Genomic DNA, 18,848 nt, shown 5'->3' with positions numbered 1-18,848 from the left:
TTTTGACTAGTAAACAAAATATAAGTCATGCATTTTGCATGCCAATTAATTTTGATAAGAACAATTAATTTTGATAAGAAAAAATTCCACATCAGAAGGCCAGATTTATCAAAACAAATAAAGAATAAAATAGAGTGGCTGGAAAGTAATTCAAGTCCTTGCACACACAAAAAAGGGCATGTGTTCAGACCCCAGAATCCACATAAAGAGATAGCAACATGAATTTGTAATTCCAGCATGGAAGAGCTAGACAAGTGGGTCCCTGGCCAGACAGCCCAGTCCACTAGGAAAGCTACAGAATAGCTAGATAGTGCCAAAGAATGCTACTGAAGGCTGGCCCTTAACCCCCATGTTAATGTTCACATGTATATACATGTGTAGACATAAATAAATAAAATAGAAGCTCAAAACAAAATAATCCATCAAAAATAATTCTATTAAATAGGATATACATTTTGAAATTAGAAATGTGCATTTATATACTATTTTAAACTCTGATGATTATTTTTGCACCATAATGCAAACACATTAAAATCTATTAAATCTTTTCTAAATGGCCATGAAAACTTAAAAATGTTATTTGACTGATCAAATAAGTTACCACAGATAGCAACACATCAGAAAAATTGTCCGCATTTTTATTTTTTGAAACACTGACTCTTTTGTTAAATATTTATTTTTATTATTTTTAATTTCATATAAGATGCACGTGTGCATGTGGATATGTGCGTGTTGCTACAGGTGCTTGTGGAGGCCAGAGGTATTGGCTGTCTCTGGATCTAGAGTAGCAGGTGATTGTGAACAGCCTGAGATGGATGCTGGGAACTGAACCCAGGTCCTCTGGAAGAGCAGCACAAACTCTTAACCACTGAACTATCTCTCCAGTCCTCTATATATTCCTTTTAAAAACAAAGTATGCAATGGCCTTAGGGTCTACAGAACCTAAGTAGCATCAGTCCTACGCTGTTCACTCTTACCTGACTACATACATGCTACTGGGTGGACTTTTAGTTTTGCTTTTAATTTATTTTAAAGTCCAGTAGTTCTGGAGACTTCCTTCATTGACCACCAGTCCACTTAGAGATAACAATAATTAATTACTATTTTATACCAAGGTTGTTCGTAAAAACCAGGAAACGAAGTGAAACGCCTGTTTAATGATATCTCATGATCTTCCAACTCAAATGAGTTTAAGGGGGAAAAGGCATGCTTCAAATATCTACCCGAATTTACAAATTATGAGGAAGACATACATCCACATGTAACCAGGAATTCAGGTTTCCAGGGAAACCCGTTACTGAGTTCCTGTAGTGTTCCTTAGGGATCCCACCTTTTCCATCTCTCAGTTCTACACTGGTCCTTGGTAGCTTCCTTCTCAGGTTCCAAGTGGTCCAAATGAAACTGCCAATACCACCAGCCTTACACCTTCACAGCTTCATGGCCTGTGTGTGCAACAGGGACATGAACAGTAATACAAGTCTCCTTTGGATGTTTAACTTAGCGTTCTTATTTAGTTCAGGTGTCAAACAGCTATAATAACAGTTGTTGTTACACATTGCACTTTTACAATTCACCACAAACTTAACAATGTAGCACAATGCACGTTTTTAATTTCATAGTTTCCATGGTCTAGGAATCTAGGCATTGCTTAGCTAGGTTGTTGCTTCAGACTATGTCTCCCAAACAAAATGTTTGAATCAAATGTGTCCTCAGTCACCGGGAGTTCATCTGAAGGCCCCACTGGGGAAGGAGCCGTCTGCAAGCTCACATAAATGCTTGTTGGTAGGACAGAATTCCATTCAAGTAGTTCAACTGAGGACTGCATTTCCCAGCTGGCTGTTGGATGGAAGCTTCCAGAGTCCCTTGGCATGTGTCTTATCATCCCACCTTTTCTTATCCAAGCCTGCAAGAGGTAGGGTCTCCTAGAATGGCAAAAGTCAACAATTTGTAATGACAGGGAAATGATGTCTTCATAAGACTGAGGTATTCCAGTGATCAGAATCAAGGAGATTGGGAGATGCATGGTACCATTAACACCAGGTAACAGGGATCTACAGGTCACCTTAGTAAGCCATCTTCTTCACCACACATGAGTTCTACAGATATCTCTGAACATGGGGTCCAAAAATCTCTTTCCCAGGGCAGGAAATGAGAGTGTGTGGAGGGGATAATTAATGTCACTGTCAAGAAAGGGATGGATGAAGGTTTGGTTCTGAGTTTTAAGGGAAACCAGAAAGAAAGCTTTTTCTTTTTTTATTTAAATTAGAAACATGCATGCTTCAAATGTCAATCCCAGCTCCCTTCCCTGTTCCCTCCCAGCCCCACCCCCCACCCCAGCCCAATCTCCACATCTTTCCCCAGAGAGGGTGAGGCCCTCCTTGGGGGGATCTCCAGAGTCTGTCATTTCATCCAGGGCAGGACCTAGGCCCTTCCTCAAGTGTCCAGGCTGAGAGAACATCCCTCCATGTGGAATGGACTCCCAAAGTTCATTTGTATGCCATGGTGAACACTAATCTACTACCCAAGGCCCCAGAGATTTCTGAGGCCTCCTCACTGACACTACATTCATGTAGTTTAGATCAGTGCCCTGTTGGTCTCTTAGTCATCAGTCTGGGGTTCAAGAGCTCCCCCTTGTCCAGTAAGCTGTCTTTGTGGGTTTCACCAGCACAGTCTTGACCCCTTTGCTCATCACTCAGAGATGGAGAAGAAAGCTTTTTCTTACTCCCATGACTTTGAGTCACTATGAGTCCCAATGCTTGTTAAAATTACCTGATTATATATCTATGTTGTGGGATAGAATGCTTTGGTGTGTTGATTCAACATTTCTAAGCCAGCCCTATTCTTTCTTTATTTGGGGTTGGTATAATTTTCAACCATTGCTCAACATGACAAAGTTAAAATTTTTGTGTATGAAGTTGCTGAAATTGTAGGAAGAACCATATATATTCAAGGCTAAAATGGTCTCAAAACCTTACCCAAAAAGGTCATTAGGAAGAACCAAAAGCTAGTATTTACCCTTGATTTTTCAAGGATTCTCTCGGAAATACAAATCAGCATTAACATTGAGATGAAAAAGAATTGTGAGCCTTTTCTTACTAGAAAGTACAGATCTATCAGTTGCCTTATCAGGCAAGTAACCAAATCACTCTCAAACACACTTATTTCAAAACAGAAAAAGTTCTAAGATGAACCCACAAATCCAAGGATGGGTTCCCCCAAACCCAAATTTGCAGTTGTTTCAGGGAAACACACAATTTTATAGGATGTGATTGTTAAGAGAATTCAGGACATTGATAAATATGGAAAGTACTTTAGCATATAGTGGACACTAAACATTGATAAAAATCACTATATATATATATACATATATGCTGTAACAATAGCCACATATGACTATAATACTTAACTAAAATAATAAAATATAATGTATATAATAACAATAATTACTTTCAGAATTGGAAACAAATTCAAATATTCATCTTTCTCTTCCTGATCTCTCTGTTGGACCCTCTAAGCTTCCTTCTGTTGACCTCACAAATTCCTAGTAAGTCCTTTAGGTAGAGGTCAGATGGCTGCATCTAAAGTCTCCATTCAAACCCAACTAAGTCCCATCCTTCATTCCTACACTTTCTATGCACCTCGTATACATTTCCATGATTGCATTCTCTATCCTGCGTTGTATTCTGTGCTCCTACAAACCTAGAAGACCACTGACGTAGTCAGGACACATTCTTTTACCCTTTGGCTAACCCAAAGGTTGCCACACGGGAGGCCTGAATGGACTAATGTTCAAAGCACCCTCTCAGTGTGGACTGGAACTTTGACAGGTACCTTAAAAGGAGGGAAAACAACATCAAACACAAAATTGCTGTCTTTTTTCCCGTCAGGTATGGCCTATATGAATAATTTTGTCATCTGCCAGAAGATTTTCACATTTTAGGCTTAAATTCCATTTCCTATTTTAGACTATACCCCAGTGCATAAGTTGTCAGATCTGTTTAGTAAAGGGCTGGTGTTTCTTAAGCATTCCATGAAGTTTTTAGTTCAAATAAAATGCAAAGCCTAAGGGAAAATTAAATCAGAGCCCCGGGTCCCGTTAGCGTTTAAACGTCAATGTCTGATCTCAGAGCTTTTTCCTGTTTAAGTCTTGGCTTCAGGATCCAGAGCTCTGCTGACCCACAGCATTTCAAAATTCCTGGACTAACTGATCCCTTTCCTGCGGCCTGTGGCCTCTGCTTTAGGTGTCTCTTTGGGCTGTCCTCTTGTTATTAGAAACACTGTCCTTAGTGTATCATCTCTTTCCCTGCTGATTTTCCTTGTTAATATTTCTCTAGGAGCACCATAGGTATGCAGTATATATGTCTCAGCCTGGAGGACATTTAGGATTGGAAAAATCAGAGAGTGCTATTTTCTAGACAAAAATAAAAGTGTTGGGATCTTCCCTACACCATCCTAGAGGGGTGAGCACTGCTCACTTAAAACTCCCATGCCAGCACTGCATGGGATGAGACAGGAGATCTGGTGTGCACAGGGAGCACTACCCACTAGCTGAATGGGCTATCTCTCTCCCACATGTGGGCATAGCCTTCGTAAAAGTCCAGTGTGCCCTTTACCAGACTCTAAACACTTACCAGTCTTTATTTGGAGTTCAGTGAACGAGCTGTTGATCCCTTTTTGCTAATTACAAAGCTAGGAGTGGAAATCATCTTTTCTACTCTCAGCCCCACCCCATTCCTCCTAGCCACACCTTCATATGTGGGCTGTTGAAGACTCCGCACTTGGTTTGTGTTAGATAAGGCAAAACCTGGGAAAGTATCACAATTCACCATACAATTAGCTTTCCTCTGTTATTTGGCCTGCCAGCTCACCCCATGCTTTGTGGTGGTGGGGGCGGGGTCTGTCTGCATGCGCACCTATTGGAAACAAAGAGAACTAGGCAAAGACCGGATGACTCCAGACCACGCTGTTTCATTGGGGGTCTAAATGAAACACCAGTGTGTGTTCTCTTGGCAGCAAGGATAATTTATCCCCAGCATTGAGATGGTCTTTCTGTATCACAGGGCTTTCTCATACATGCTATTTCATCTCAACTTCAGATATTACAATGAAATAAATAGGTGAGGTGTCCCCTTCACAGTATCAAAGAAGAGCATACCCACAGGGATTTGTCCAAGCAGAATGGTACTTTTTGTGGCTCTGTATCAAAAATAGCAGCAGCAAATACTTGAACAGTGAAGAGCCAAGATTGAAATCCTGTCACTTTGGCTGGGAAGCCTGAGCTCTCAAACTCTACATTATCTCAGCTCCACCAAGGCAGCTCCCTAGACCCACAGTGCAAGCAGCCATGTGTGGCAAACCATCCGAGCATCCAGTTAAGTCCACATAGAAGCTGTGGTCTTAGAGTCACAGCAAAGCCCTTTGTTAGTCTCTCTCTCTCTCTCTCTCTCTCTCTCTCTCTCTCTCTCTCTCTCTCTCTCTCTCTCTCTCTCTCTCTCTCTCTCTCTCGTGTGTGTGTGTGTGTGTGTGTGTCTATCTGTCTGTCTGTCTGTCTGTCTCCAAGGGATAGGACTTGCCCTTCTCCAACCTGCCTTTGTTTTTCGCTGTGTCACTCATAGAGGCCCAGAATTATGAAAAATGTTGAGAACAAGGAGAATTAGCAAACTGTCATGATGTACATATTGAGTGTTCACGCTTGTGAAAGGGCAGGGTTCCCAGCCCACCTTCCAGAACTGAGGACCAGAGTCAGGTGACTGCTAAAACCCTAGATGCTGCACCCTGGTTCCTAGGTTTCAAGTCTAAATTAATGACTTCAGACCACTTATAATGGTGCCATGTCTTATTTCCTTCCCCAGAAAGGCCATGGTAACAATAGGACTCATTCCTGAGGTAGCTGTGTAAACAAAACAAATTTAGATGTGGCATACTAGAATGGAGCCTAACCACAGTAGATACTCAGCAGACATTTGTTGTGAAACTCGGCCTTGTTCTAGGATGTTTCTATAAATTCTACAGATAGACCTGGGCAATTTACAAAGATCAGAAGTTTATTGTTGCACAGTTCTAAGAGCTGGGAAGCTGGATTGAGGCACAGATCTGGTATCTGAGTATGGCCCTCAGGCAATGTCCTCACATGACAGAAAACAGAAAGGCAAGAGAGGACAAGTGTTTTTCTTCCAATGATAGAAGAGAGTGGGCCATTCCCACAGCCTTTCCAATATCAAAGGCAATCCAGTCAAGACAGTGGAGCCATGACCTAACCTCCCAACAATGTAGCACCCACACAGCAAATGAATTTGGGGAGCACATTCAGACTAATGCACACAGATGAGTTTGGACACATAGTAGGTGCTCCCTTCTGTTCCAAATGGCTTAAATTCCTGGAAGGACATATTCTTTGGGACAGATAAGTCCTACGTGGGTCACTTCAGTATTCAACCTATGCTTGTGCAGTTTGGAGGAGCTAATCAGCGTCTTTCTTTTCAGCCCTTGTTCAGAAGCTCTCCATACTTCCCACGTGCTGGTTTCCAAATTAACAGATACAGCTATTGCCACTGGCAAAGCATTTACCCACCTTGACTATTTCATCTTTTTCTAAACAGCACCTATTGATGCAGACTGTGTTTTGTCTAAGATATTTCTCCTCTCTTTTTGGTCACAATAATAAGTCCTATTTCTGGGGTTTAATCCTTCTACTATCAAGTCTCAGGAGGTTCTAAATTGCACAGGGACAGGGATGTTCATGGCTCTCTCCCCACTGCTTAGCAAAACACTTGGTACAAGAAGTACTTTGTAAATATTTGTCAAGAAAAAAAATCAGCGCTTGCTGTGGAAAAGCAAGAACACAGAGAAGTACCTTCTCCCTCCCTAATTAATGAGAACCCAATTAAGAGATGGCTGAAAATAATCAGAATTCTAGTTGCCTTGTACTTTTAAAAGTAAAAACTAATTTTAAAAAGCCACACTGAAACTGTGGGTTTACTTTAGCACAGTTGTTAAGCTTCTGGGCCATTGTCTGTAGTGAGAACACCCGTCTCAGCACAGGCTTTGGACAGTGATACAGAAGAAAGTCAGTCTCCTAAGAAGAGCAGTTTAGAAGTTAGCCTCGTGGCTCCTCCCACTCGGCACCACGTTGGCACGCAGAGTAGGATGCCCTTTCTACTGCTTACCACCTTCACCCGGACACCAGCATGGCTCCTCCTGCACTCAGATCTGTGTTCAAGTTTTCAGAGAAGCATCCCCTGATGACTCTGAAAAAAACTTCACTTTCCCTGGACGCCTCTCTTCATTTCTTTTTCCTATTTTACTTCTATGAGAAGATTTTAAGCAGACGTATTTGTGTATAATTGATTAACAAAAGACGTCCCATCACAGAGATAGGGAGATGTGTCAGTTGGTGAGGTGTTTGCTATACAATCGAGCAGACCCGAGTTAGCACAGAACTCATGTAAAAACCCAAGCCCAGTGCAGCCCACCTGTGGTGCCAGCCGAGGACTTAAAGATGGAAGGATCCTGGGGCTTGCTAGCTGGTCTAGTCAGCGAGCTCTGGGTTCAGTGCAAGATCCTGTCTCAAAAATTGCAGGGACAGGGGTAACTGAGGCAGACACTGTGCATCAACCTCTGCCCACTGAATGCACCCACACATATGTGTGCACAAGAGACAGCACATGTACACGTGTACACTTTGATGATAGACAAATGACTCTGTCTATGAAATTATTCCCACAAACAGGAGCATGAGTCAGTATATCATCCCCAAAGTTCCTTCATGCTGGATCCTAATCCCTTCCGTCCTTCTCCTCCTCCTCCTCCCTATGTCGTCCCCCAGAATTCCTTCATGCTGGATCTTAATCCCCCCATCCTCCTCTTCCTACTCCCAGGTAACTGTAAATCTTTCTTCTTTAATTTATTTCGTCATGATAGAAAAACTTGCACTATCTAGAACTTTAATAAATGCAATTGCACAGAATGTGCTTTTTAGGTGAGGCATCTGTATTTTATTTGCTCTGCAGAATTATTTTGAGAGGCATGTGCTGTTTCAGCTGCTCGTTGTTGAAAAGTACCCAATGTATAGATATACCACAATTTGTTCATTCATCTGTTGATGGACGTTTCAAGCTGCTTTTAGTTGCTGGGTAGTACAGAGAAAACTGCTCTGAATTCTTGGTTATGAGTGTCTGCCTGGCATGTGCTTTCATTCATTTGGATAGAATCCAGTAGTATAGAATTACCATGTCATAGAAACTGTCAAACTGTTTTTGTTAGTGGTTGTACCATTTTATACATTACCAGCAGTGTTTAAGAATCCCACTCAGTCACTGTCACACGCAATCTATCCCATTGTCAACACTTGATGTTTTCAAGCTTTTAGTTTAGGCATTCATTCCAACCAGTGCAATCCCATTGTAGATTTATTTCATTTGCATTCTCCTGGTGATTATTAATCTTTTCACATGCTTATTTATCATCCCTCTATTATCTCCCATGAAGCCCCTATTCAACTCTTGTATCCATTTAATATTTCTAGTTGTTACTACCAAGTTTTGAGAATTCAAATACACACAAGTATCTGATATAAATAAAACATATATATGATATTTGCTATCAGATATGATTTACACCTATTCACACCTTTTACAGTACATTTTAAAGGGCAGGACTTAAAGTTTCTTCTGAAGTTTGATTAGCAAAGCCCCTTAAAGAATTATACCTCCATTTGGTTTTTTTAGATCTTTTGCATTTTACACACAAGTTAGTCTGTAACACCGTTAGGTACCTACTGGGGTTTTGGTTAGGATTACATTGAATCTCTTGAGGCATTTGGGACAAACAAGTATGTTAATAATAATGAGTGTTACAATCTTAAGCATTATTTATTCAGGAACTATGTGATATATCCCAATCATGCTTTATAACTTTAAGTTACAAAGTTATAAAATGTCACACATTTTGATGTATTTACTCCTTAGAAGTTTATAGTACCTGGTTTTGTTGTATTTAGTGCTGATTTTTATTTAAATTTTAATTGTTTGTGGTTAATTATAAAGAAACACAGTTGGTTTTTATATATTGGATCCTGCATCCCAAGATGTTGTTAAACTTTGCTTATTCTGGTAAACTTTATATTAGCCTCATAAAACTTTACAAGTAGAAAATTGTGTTATATTATCAACAGAAACACTTATTTTTTCCTTTCTAATATGGGTATGCTTTATTTTATTTTATTTTATTTTCATGAACCTCCAAAGGTGTTGATTATACTGTTTTACCTTGTTATAATATTAGAGAGTGTTTGCCAAGCTTTGGCTATGAATCTTTGTGTTTATGTCCAATGGACATTTATGCACACCATGTTGTCTTCTGATAGGGCCCCTGTCTGACTATGATCTTGGGTTAGTGTTGGCCTAATGTCATTTTTCTGAAGTGTTTGTGTAGAATTGGCATTGTTTTTCATATATTTGGTAGAATTCACTTCTGAAGCCATTAAGTCCTGGGTTTTCTTTGTAGAAGGGTTTTTAACTAGGAATACAATAAATTTAATAAAAAGAGAACTCTTCAGTTATGGAGTTTTCCATAAGTGAGCTTTGGTAGTTCACCTTCCAATAAATTTGTTTATTTCCTCTGAGTTACTGGATTTACTGACATGAAGCTATTCAATTTTACTGATCATTTCAAAGGACAACTTTTGGTTTCAGTGATTTTTCCTCTATTGATATTTTTGTCTTAGTATTTCATTTATTTCCTTGGTGATCTTTATTTTCTGGGTTTTGCTCACTTTGGGCTTTGCTTCTTTGCACCTGTTCTTATTTCTTAAAGTGGATGCAGCAGTTATGGACCTGAAACTTTTCACTTCTCACGTAGGCCTGGGTACTGTATATTTCCCTGGAAGTGTGTCTTTAGCTGTAGCTCACAGGGTTTGTTCGATACATTGTTTTTGTACTTATCCAGTCAAAATGTTTTCTAAAAATGTAAGAAAATAGTCTTTAACAACGATACAGAGAAAGAAAAGCAGAGACATTGGGATAAGGAAGGTCATTATTGTATGTACTATAATAAATACAGTAAATTCAAACACAATGACTGATTTATTAAATAGGGGAAAACACCATCAGGACATGTTAGTAGTTGACTGGGACACAATTATCTTAACAATTACCAGCAAACTGTAAGAACTAGTTCAAAATAAGTGGGATGGGTAAATGAAAAGCATCCAGGGGTCGCATCTGGTTGTAGGAAAAGGAGAAAAAAAAAGCAGAATGTTCAAAGTTCTAATGTCACCAGAGTTGGAAGGATATAGAGTGACTTAGTGTCATAGTTTTCTAATGGTATCATCACTCTGGGAAAAAATGGATGGAAAATTAAACAAATTGTTTTATTCATGCTATGAAATAGTATTCGGTAGTCAAAAGTGACATGCTATTGATACAGAACAATTTGTATGGATTTTAAAGGACACACCCTGAGTAATAAAAGCCAACTCCCAAAGGATATGTGTGCTATACATGTCACTCGTGTGTCATTCTTAAGTCACAACATGATAGGTGCAGAGAACTATTAATACTTTCCAGAGAATGTGGAATATAAGGAGAGAGATGGCTGTGACCATAAAAGGGTATGTGAGATTCTTGCTTGTGCACTGGTGGCCACATGGTTTCCCGTGTGATAAGATCGAATGGGAATAAACACACAGAAATGTGTGCACAAGAAGTTGATGAACTCTGAATAAAGTCAATGGATTTTGTCAATGTCACTACATAGCTGTATTATTTCATAATCATTTCAAAGCTAGTCGTGGATAGTTAGAGTGTTCCAGAATCTCCCCTCATGAGTATTACTTATATCTACATGTGACCCTCCAGTTATATGAAAAAGTTAAAGAAAGTAAATAAATGATCCTAGAGATATCAGGCAAAATAAATAAATAAATAAACTGTAGTATATCCACATTTGGACCACTGTGTAGTCATTGTATGTATGTATGTATGTATGTATGTATGTATGTATGTATGTATATCTGTATAATTACGTCTATTTGAGTGTACCTGTGTGAGGGTATGTTGCATGGTAGTTTGGGGTTTTCAGAGGCCAGAGGTGGAGAGCCCCTAAAATTGAAGTTATAGATAGTTTTGAGTTGCCCAACATAGGTTTTGAGAACAAAACTTGGGTCACCTACAAGACCGACACTGTATTCTTAACCATGGAGCCATCTCTCCAGCCCCATGCAGCTATTTTTAAAGTTAAAAAAAATACCTGATGAATACTAAATTAGAACTAATTAATTTCTTCAACAAAATTTGCATTGGATCAGAAAATAAGGCTCATGAAAGCAAGTGTGATATGATTTCTTTTTTGTAAAACAATGCCATAATTCCCCACACATTTGTGTATATCTGAATATATATCCTTTTGTGTATGAATATATGTATGTGCTATTTAACAATGAGGAATGTGTGAATTTGCATCCTAACTTGTTAATATGAATATCTTTGCAAGAACAATGGATGGTACAGACTGAAAAAAAGGGAGCAGGAGTGGGATAACCAAGAAAAATGAAGTTGAAAAAAATAAACACCAAAATAGCCATGTATATGATATATAGTGCATATATATGATGCATGAAATAATCAATGTGTATTATATACAACTGTGTGTTCAATTTTGTGAACTTAAAATTTTAATTTTATTTTACATCTTATTATTGGATAGTCATAAAGCTGTTGAGTCATAATTTATTTAGTATTCAGTTCACCCATTTAAAATGTGCAATGCCATGATTTTTAGCATAGTCACAGAATTTGACAGCCATTTCTAGAAGCAGCCATAAAACATTTCATCTCTTCCGTAAGGACTCCCAGGTCCATTAATAGTGACTCTACTTTCCACCCTTAAGTCCCCTTTGCAGTGCTAGGCAGTCCCTAGCTTACTTTCTGACTCTGCAAGCTCATCTATCTCGTCTGTACCGTGTGAACAGGAGCATGGGATAACTGGGTTTTCCTGCAGCCTCCCTTCGCCCCGCATAGTGCTTCCAAGTTTCATCCATGTTGTAGTGTGGTGCCTTGCTTCATTTCTTTTTATTGCCAGGTAATATTTCACTGCATGGACGTACCCCCATCATGTTTATTGATCTACAGTTGTTGCCTGGTCAGGCCCTGTCCCTTTGCCCCATCTCTGTCGATTCTGTTCCTCACCTGCTACCACAGCTGATATGTACATATTAAGTTCCATTAATCACCAGGAGGTCACGTTATTGCTTTGTTCAGTTCTCTGAGGTATAAATTTCTCCGCGGTTTAATTCAACTAAATTTGAGCCGGAGAATTTTTTTTAGTGGCATTTCTTTATTGCTAATTTATCAAAAAATACAAATAAAAACTCTTTCATTAAGCTTAAATGAAGGAAATGAAGTAAAGGTAGCAAATAAGTAATGCTTAAAAAAAAAACAGTTCCAAACTCACATTACATTTTCCCAAAAATGGTATTAGTTAGGTTTTTTGTTTTGTTTTGTTTTGTTTTTTTGAGGCAGAAGGAGCTGGGACTGACATGTGAAGCAAGCTTGTTTCTAATTTAAATATAATAAAAATTTTAAAGAAGACAAATGGAAACTTTTTTAAACCAGGCTTTGAAGTTCTTTCTGATGACAGCAGGGCTCCTGTTGCTTCCCTTTCCCTGGGTCTCTGAAACTAGGGCATCATTTTCCCTTTTGCCTGAATGAAGTACACTAGTCTCCCTTGGTTGTTTAGCACCAGCATCTTCTTTTTCTTTATTTCTCCCCCAACCCTTTAATGCAGTCTTTCCTTATGCACCCCAGACTGGCTAAGAATTCAAGATCCTCCTGCCTCTGTCTCCAGAGTGCTAAAGTACACACAGTATATACCACTGTGCTTGGCTCCCTACTGGTTTTAATAATGTCCCTACCCACATCTTCTGTTTCAGATAAATTCACCCCTTAGGGAGAGCTCTAGAACTTTAAATTTCTACATATGACCCTCTCCTTAGACCAAACCTTTGAGCTGTCCTTGTGAGCGTGGGCTGTGGCATTGGTCTTTGGTCTCCTCTGCTTACATTTCTGAGTGTGGAACTGTACCCTGTAAGTGCACTGCGCCCCAGAGGTCTACCCAAACCAGGATAGACGTTATGCCATGAATCCATGAATGAGAACAGGCAGGATAAAGGAAGACCCTGACCTCTCAGCTATACTCACTGGGAATTTAACCTCTGCAGACTTAGAGGAGCCTGGAAAGACTGGAATAGGAATTTGTTTTTGTTTTGTTGTCATCCTAGTTTTGAGCAATTATACTTGTTGCTGGGAGTGGAGCTCCTGGAATAATGTTTTCAGAGGACTGTGCCAAAGGAAAGTCCCTGGTCCCATCCCGAAGTTTGAACTTCAGTTTCCTTATCACAAATGATAATAATTCGCACACAAGTAAGGACACAGTGGCCCCTAGGCCACTCCCCTTTCTCCCGTTTTGCATCTCACTTTGAGAAATTACAGAGGTCCTAGCTGAATAAAGGTGTCTGCCCAGTAATGTGTTGTAAGAATTTTAAAACTGCAGGAATGTATTCTAAGTAAAATGAAGAGTATATTTAGACACTACAAAAATGTGGTCTTCAGGCCTAAATCAGGATTCTTTAGACGTTTGACTCATGAGAAAAGCGAGATCAGAACCCAGCATGACTCAGGATCCACCCCTCTCTCCCTTTCCTGTCTCACCCTCTCCCAACTCACTTCCACCCTCCATTTTGCTAACATATGAGAATTATTAAACAGAAATCAGAGAGATGAATAATTAAAATCATAGAATCCAGGAAGTCTATATTAAAATGTTAAAATGGGTAATAACCAATAATCGCTCTGAGCTGTTCTTATACACCAGTCTAATCCATGGAATGATTTTCCCTTTTTATTTATTAAGAAACCAAAAGCCATTTCCAGAGTCATTTATTCACTCATTTATTTATTCATTTAATGATAGTGACTTCATATCTAGTAACTGAAGGGTAGTTTTTAGGCACTTGGTCACCAGTTTGAATTTTAAAATGTGAGATAGGATTTCAAGAGCAAGCTAGTCAACATATGCCTTGCCAAACAAAAATATATCCTTGTTATTTTTATTCAAATTTTACAGAGCTTATTTACCTTCTCATAAAACAACCAGAAAGAGCACTATGAATGGGATCCCAACAAATTTTAAGTTAGACTGACTTTTGACTTCTCATGGTAACAGCTTTAGATCTAACCATTTGTAAATAGTATCTTGTTTTCATCTCATGAAGGTCATTCGGCATAATCACCATCTTCTAAAGTCAATGCATGCAATTCTAGTGCCTTTTTGATATTTTTAAAAGATCCAGAAGCAAAAATAGACAAATTATAAACAATTACAATATAATTCACCCAGGCATGCTTATTCAAGGAGAGAATGAAGATGCTGAAAAAAATTCCAACCTGAAAATTCTATTTAAAAATTTAAATGTCTTGTTTTGTTTGAGAGTTTCATACATGCATACATTGCCTTTGAATAAAATCCACCCACTTTTCCCTCCCCTCTATCCCCCAATCCCCCATCACTATTCCTCCAAAGTTCATGTGCTTTTTTTAATCCACTTTTTAAACTCTGCTTTGCTGGGATATGGACAGCCTCTCAGGGGCTCCATCCTTGAAGATAACTGACTCTTCCTTGCCTAGTAGCCATTAGTTTCCAAAAGCTCTATAGCAGGTAGCAGAACTTTATGGACTCTCACCATCCATGCTAGAATTTTGGTGGGCTTGCTCTTGTACAGGTCTTGTGCATCTAGTCATAGCCACTGTGAGTTCATGTGCACAATGGGCCTGCCATATCAGGGAAACAATTTTGCTATGGATATCCACTATCTCTGACTCTTTCATTCTTCCTTTTCCATCTTTGGTGAGCCAAAATACCACTTTTTACAAAGAGATCAGATACTTAGAGTAGAGTTTAAGAGAAGTTAATTGCCCAATAAAACAAAATGATTCAATTAAAAATTTGAATCTGATAATAGGAGAACATTTTGTAATTTGGACTTTGAGATTGTATCATATTGATTACTAAGTGCAAACTGAATGCAAACTGTGTGCAATATTAGGAAGCATGTCTCCTGCTTTTAAGAAACAAATCTTAGACATAACTAATGATCATGTACATTAGAAAATGATGGTTATAATAGAAGATAATGGTTCCATTTAAGAGGGAGAAGAAAGAGATTTTTTTCCTGTTAGGGAGGATTGGAAGAGGTTTGTCTCATAATGGAAATTGTGGAGTTGTAGGATTGAAATAAAACCCACCCAAGCTCTTTTCAGCCTTACTGCAGAGACCAGCCAAAAATTCCCCTAGTTCACAACTGTGAAAGGGATGTTGAGGAAGGAGCAATAAAGCTTGATGAAATCCCCAACATATCAACACAAGTTGAGAGTTCATTTTTAATGCAACAGGGAACCACAGCAGAGTTCTGAAACAAGTGTTAGTCATCAAAGCTGTGTCTTAGATTACTCGGACACTGTGTATAAATTAGACTTTTAAATACTATGGGTAGGGGGCAAGAAAGGGCTCGGTGGGCAAAGGAACTTGCTGTCACACTTGATTAGGTTTGATCCTAGGGTGAAAGTGAAGATCTGGCTCATACAGGTTGTTCTCTGACTTTCATCTGTGTGCATTATGGTCTGTACACACACACGCACACACACACACACACACACACAAGCCACATGAAAACATTCTTAATGATTAAAAATATATCAGAGATTGAAGACCAATATAGTGGCCATTGTGATACTGACTAGGGGCTGGGAAACAAATTAGGCAAAATCAGAGGAGACAGCAGCTCCATAAACATAAACCAGCACAGGGGGAGGACGGTAGAGCTCGAAGACTGAAGTAGGGTGCTAGCTGCCTTGAGATTGACTGTCTGTGTGCCAAGGGGATTGGCATTGCCCTTAAACTGAGAAAAGAAGCAGGAAGATGACACTTACAGAAGAAGAAAGAAGGTTTCCCTTATGCAGCAAATATTTACTGGATGCTTACTGGGTGCCGGGCAATGTTCAGGGCGGGGTGGGGTAGATAGTGTAAGAGTTATCTTCAATTTTAAAGTACTTGATGTGGAAGAGTCTCTGTTCCCGGTCTGTGTGACTCCAAAGCCAGAGCTGGAGTCAGAGAGTGGGACCTAGGTAGGAAGTGAAGTAGCTTTCTAATGAGCAGTGGCTTTGGTTAGGCAATGAGAGCACTTCATAGGCAGCATTCAAGTAGAACATGGTGGCCTTCTAGGAACACTGGGACCAGAGCGCTTCCTTGGGACAAGGGCTAGACTAGCCTTTCTGACAGCTCTCTCCTAGTCTCATGAGTCTCTTCTCAGATGAGGTAGTTCTGCAGCTTCTATTATTAATCTGTGGCTTCTCTCAATTATTAAATAAATTACTCAGTCTGTCTGCCATTCAGTAAAACTCACACATTTACATCTGTTATTCCTGAATTATTTTTGGTTAGGGCTCTTCTTCTTTAAAAAAAAATTCTACCCAGCTAATGTTACCTTTGTAGATATTTTAGAATGGGGTGCCTGGTAGATAGGGTTATAAATACCAGAGGGGGGAAAGGCTTTTCCTGTGCCTAATAGTGTTGCTATTTAGAATGAACAGGGAATGAATTATCTTGGCTCGCAGTTTCTATATGTTACAGTAATTCAAAAAATTTTAAAAAAAACCAGAGAGGTTCACTTTGATACTGCATGGTAAAGAAAAAGAATAATTACACTGTGAGGCTTTCCATCAGAAACACTTCCCTCCAGTGTATTTTAAAAGGGAGAAAGGCGAGGAAGGAAGGGGGAAAGAGAACCTGTAGTGAGCCTTGTTGTGAGCTGTAGTTCAAGCTTCGCGTTTCCCGGTGTCTTTTGAAACGTAAAACCCCACAACAAATAGCCCGGTAACGTATAACCAGGACGAAGATTCGATTCCGATTTAAGTACTTTGGTTTGCTTTTGAGTCTTGCTATTTTCTGCATTTGTTTTGACTGCTCTCATCATTCAAGATTGACGCTTGGATGGGTGTGTAGGAGGCAGCAGCAGCAGCAGGCTTACAGCTTGCAGACAAAAAAAATCTGCCTTATCTGATGGCTATTATTGAAAATGCGAGGTGTAGCCTGGGCTGGGTAATGAAGGGGAGCGAGCGAGGGGGAGCAAGGAGCATGGAGCTGCATACTGATGAGTGTAGGAGTACTTGATAAAAAGAATTCTGGCTGCTGGCCGTGCATTGCTCATTGTGGAGTACTCCAACAATCACACAGAACGCAGAGCAGCCTAAGCTGACAGCTTGATATACCTTCTTCTCCTGCCTGCTTTTGGGGGCTGTGTGACGCACTGGTCGGTAGTAAAGGTTAATATGTAAGGCATGTGGAGCTAGGATCAAGTCATACTCCACAGCCTGCCTGGCAAACTATGTGTTACTTCTGACTTTGCTGTCTCGCTGAGAACATTAATCTGTCAAGCTGGCGGGCTCCTTCGATAACAACTTTCCCCGGAGCATGATGTGGCAATGCCACCTCTCAGCCCAGGACTACCGCTATTACCCCGTGGACGGCTACTCCCTGCTAAAACGCTTTCCTCTTCATCCTCTTACAGGACCCAGATGCCCTGTCCAAACAGTGGGACAATGGTTGGAAAGCATTGGGCTACCTCAGTACGAGAACCACCTGATGGCTAATGGATTTGACAATGTACAGTTTATGGTAAGATGCTTTCTGTGGCCACGGAGCTGCCTTTTGTCTGTCTTTGCTTCTTATGTGTCTTACATGGCTCAGAGGCAGCCTGATTTGCACGGAGATGGATCAGCTTTATATATATGTAACTGCATCAGGAATTCGAATGCCTTTAAAACGGAACTTACTGTGTGTATATAGACACCGACTAGAAAATGGGATCTATATGCATCCTTTAGACATGTGTGTTGTATGAATTGGTGAGGGCTCTCTATTTATAGGCTCTGAAAGAAGATTAACATTTATATTCTCCCTATCATTCTTTGTGTGATTTTTTTTCCTATAAATTTGTGATCTTAGCATACAATTATATTATGCCACATTTCAGTTAAGCCTAGATTCTGGAGATACGTTATTTCACCTGGACATCAGCATTATGATTAATTAGATAGTCCGCTATGTTGATGGTATGAGGATCATTGTTCCTGCTAATGATTCAATAAGCAGTTTAAGCCCTGTGAACGGCCCTTCATTAGCTAGCTAGTCGCTTCAGCCGGTCGATTAGGGAGAGCATGCGCTTCCTTCCACACGGTGACTGAAAAGCGATGAAGCATTGTTTGTTACTTTTGGTGGAAAACAAACACTTGGATCAGTGAGCTGTCAGTGTATAGGAGGGGGCTGATGTGCCAAATGCGTTAATGTGCTTCCGAGTCCTGGTCTGTGTACAGACTAAGCCGGCCGTGTGCAAACTTCTGACTGTGCATATAGGTGAGGAGGAGGATGGGAGGGTGCAGACAACAGTCTAGTTTTCTGATCATTCTGAGACCTCCCCAGTGCTCATCAGTTCCCCCATGTTAAGCAACGTCACAGCCCTTCTCACCTTTCCTTGCTTTAAAGGTCCCCACAAACATATCACTGGTCCCTAAATTTAGGAAGACCTCCATGTCATAAGCATGTAACTCACTAACTGTCAAATAGGAACGCTGAAAGGGTCCTCTGGGATAAAATGCCAGGGCTGACACCTACAGCATGATCATAAAACACTGAGGGCTACTCAGGTCCTTTCCGTTCCTTTTTCAAGATTGTTTCTGTCCAAAGTTGGCAGAATTATTAAAGATTTGAAGGCTATTAAGACTGTTAAACTTCTACAA

General features: G+C 39.9%; 1 protein-coding gene across 13 annotated transcripts in view; it reads left to right on the top strand.

The window, feature by feature from the left end:
• Anks1b (ankyrin repeat and sterile alpha motif domain containing 1B) overlaps positions 1 to 18,848 on the top strand; it is a 1,010,332-nt gene that overhangs the window by 601,419 nt on the left and 390,065 nt on the right. For 12 of the 13 annotated variants that reach the window (XM_040755084.1, XM_040755082.1, XM_040755081.1 and 9 more), the window contains exon 15: positions 17,621 to 17,727. In XM_040755084.1, coding sequence (XP_040611018.1) covers positions 17,621 to 17,727 — 107 coding nt within the window. Of the gene's footprint in view, positions 1 to 17,229; positions 17,728 to 18,848 lie in introns of those variants that run through there. The other variant, XM_040755085.1, reaches the window with a different exon arrangement.

Source organism: Mesocricetus auratus, unplaced genomic scaffold, assembly GCF_017639785.1.
Source record: "Mesocricetus auratus isolate SY011 unplaced genomic scaffold, BCM_Maur_2.0 Super-Scaffold_100011, whole genome shotgun sequence".
Lineage (NCBI taxonomy): Eukaryota > Metazoa > Chordata > Mammalia > Rodentia > Cricetidae > Mesocricetus > Mesocricetus auratus.
This window is presented reverse-complemented; position numbering and strand designations above follow the sequence as displayed.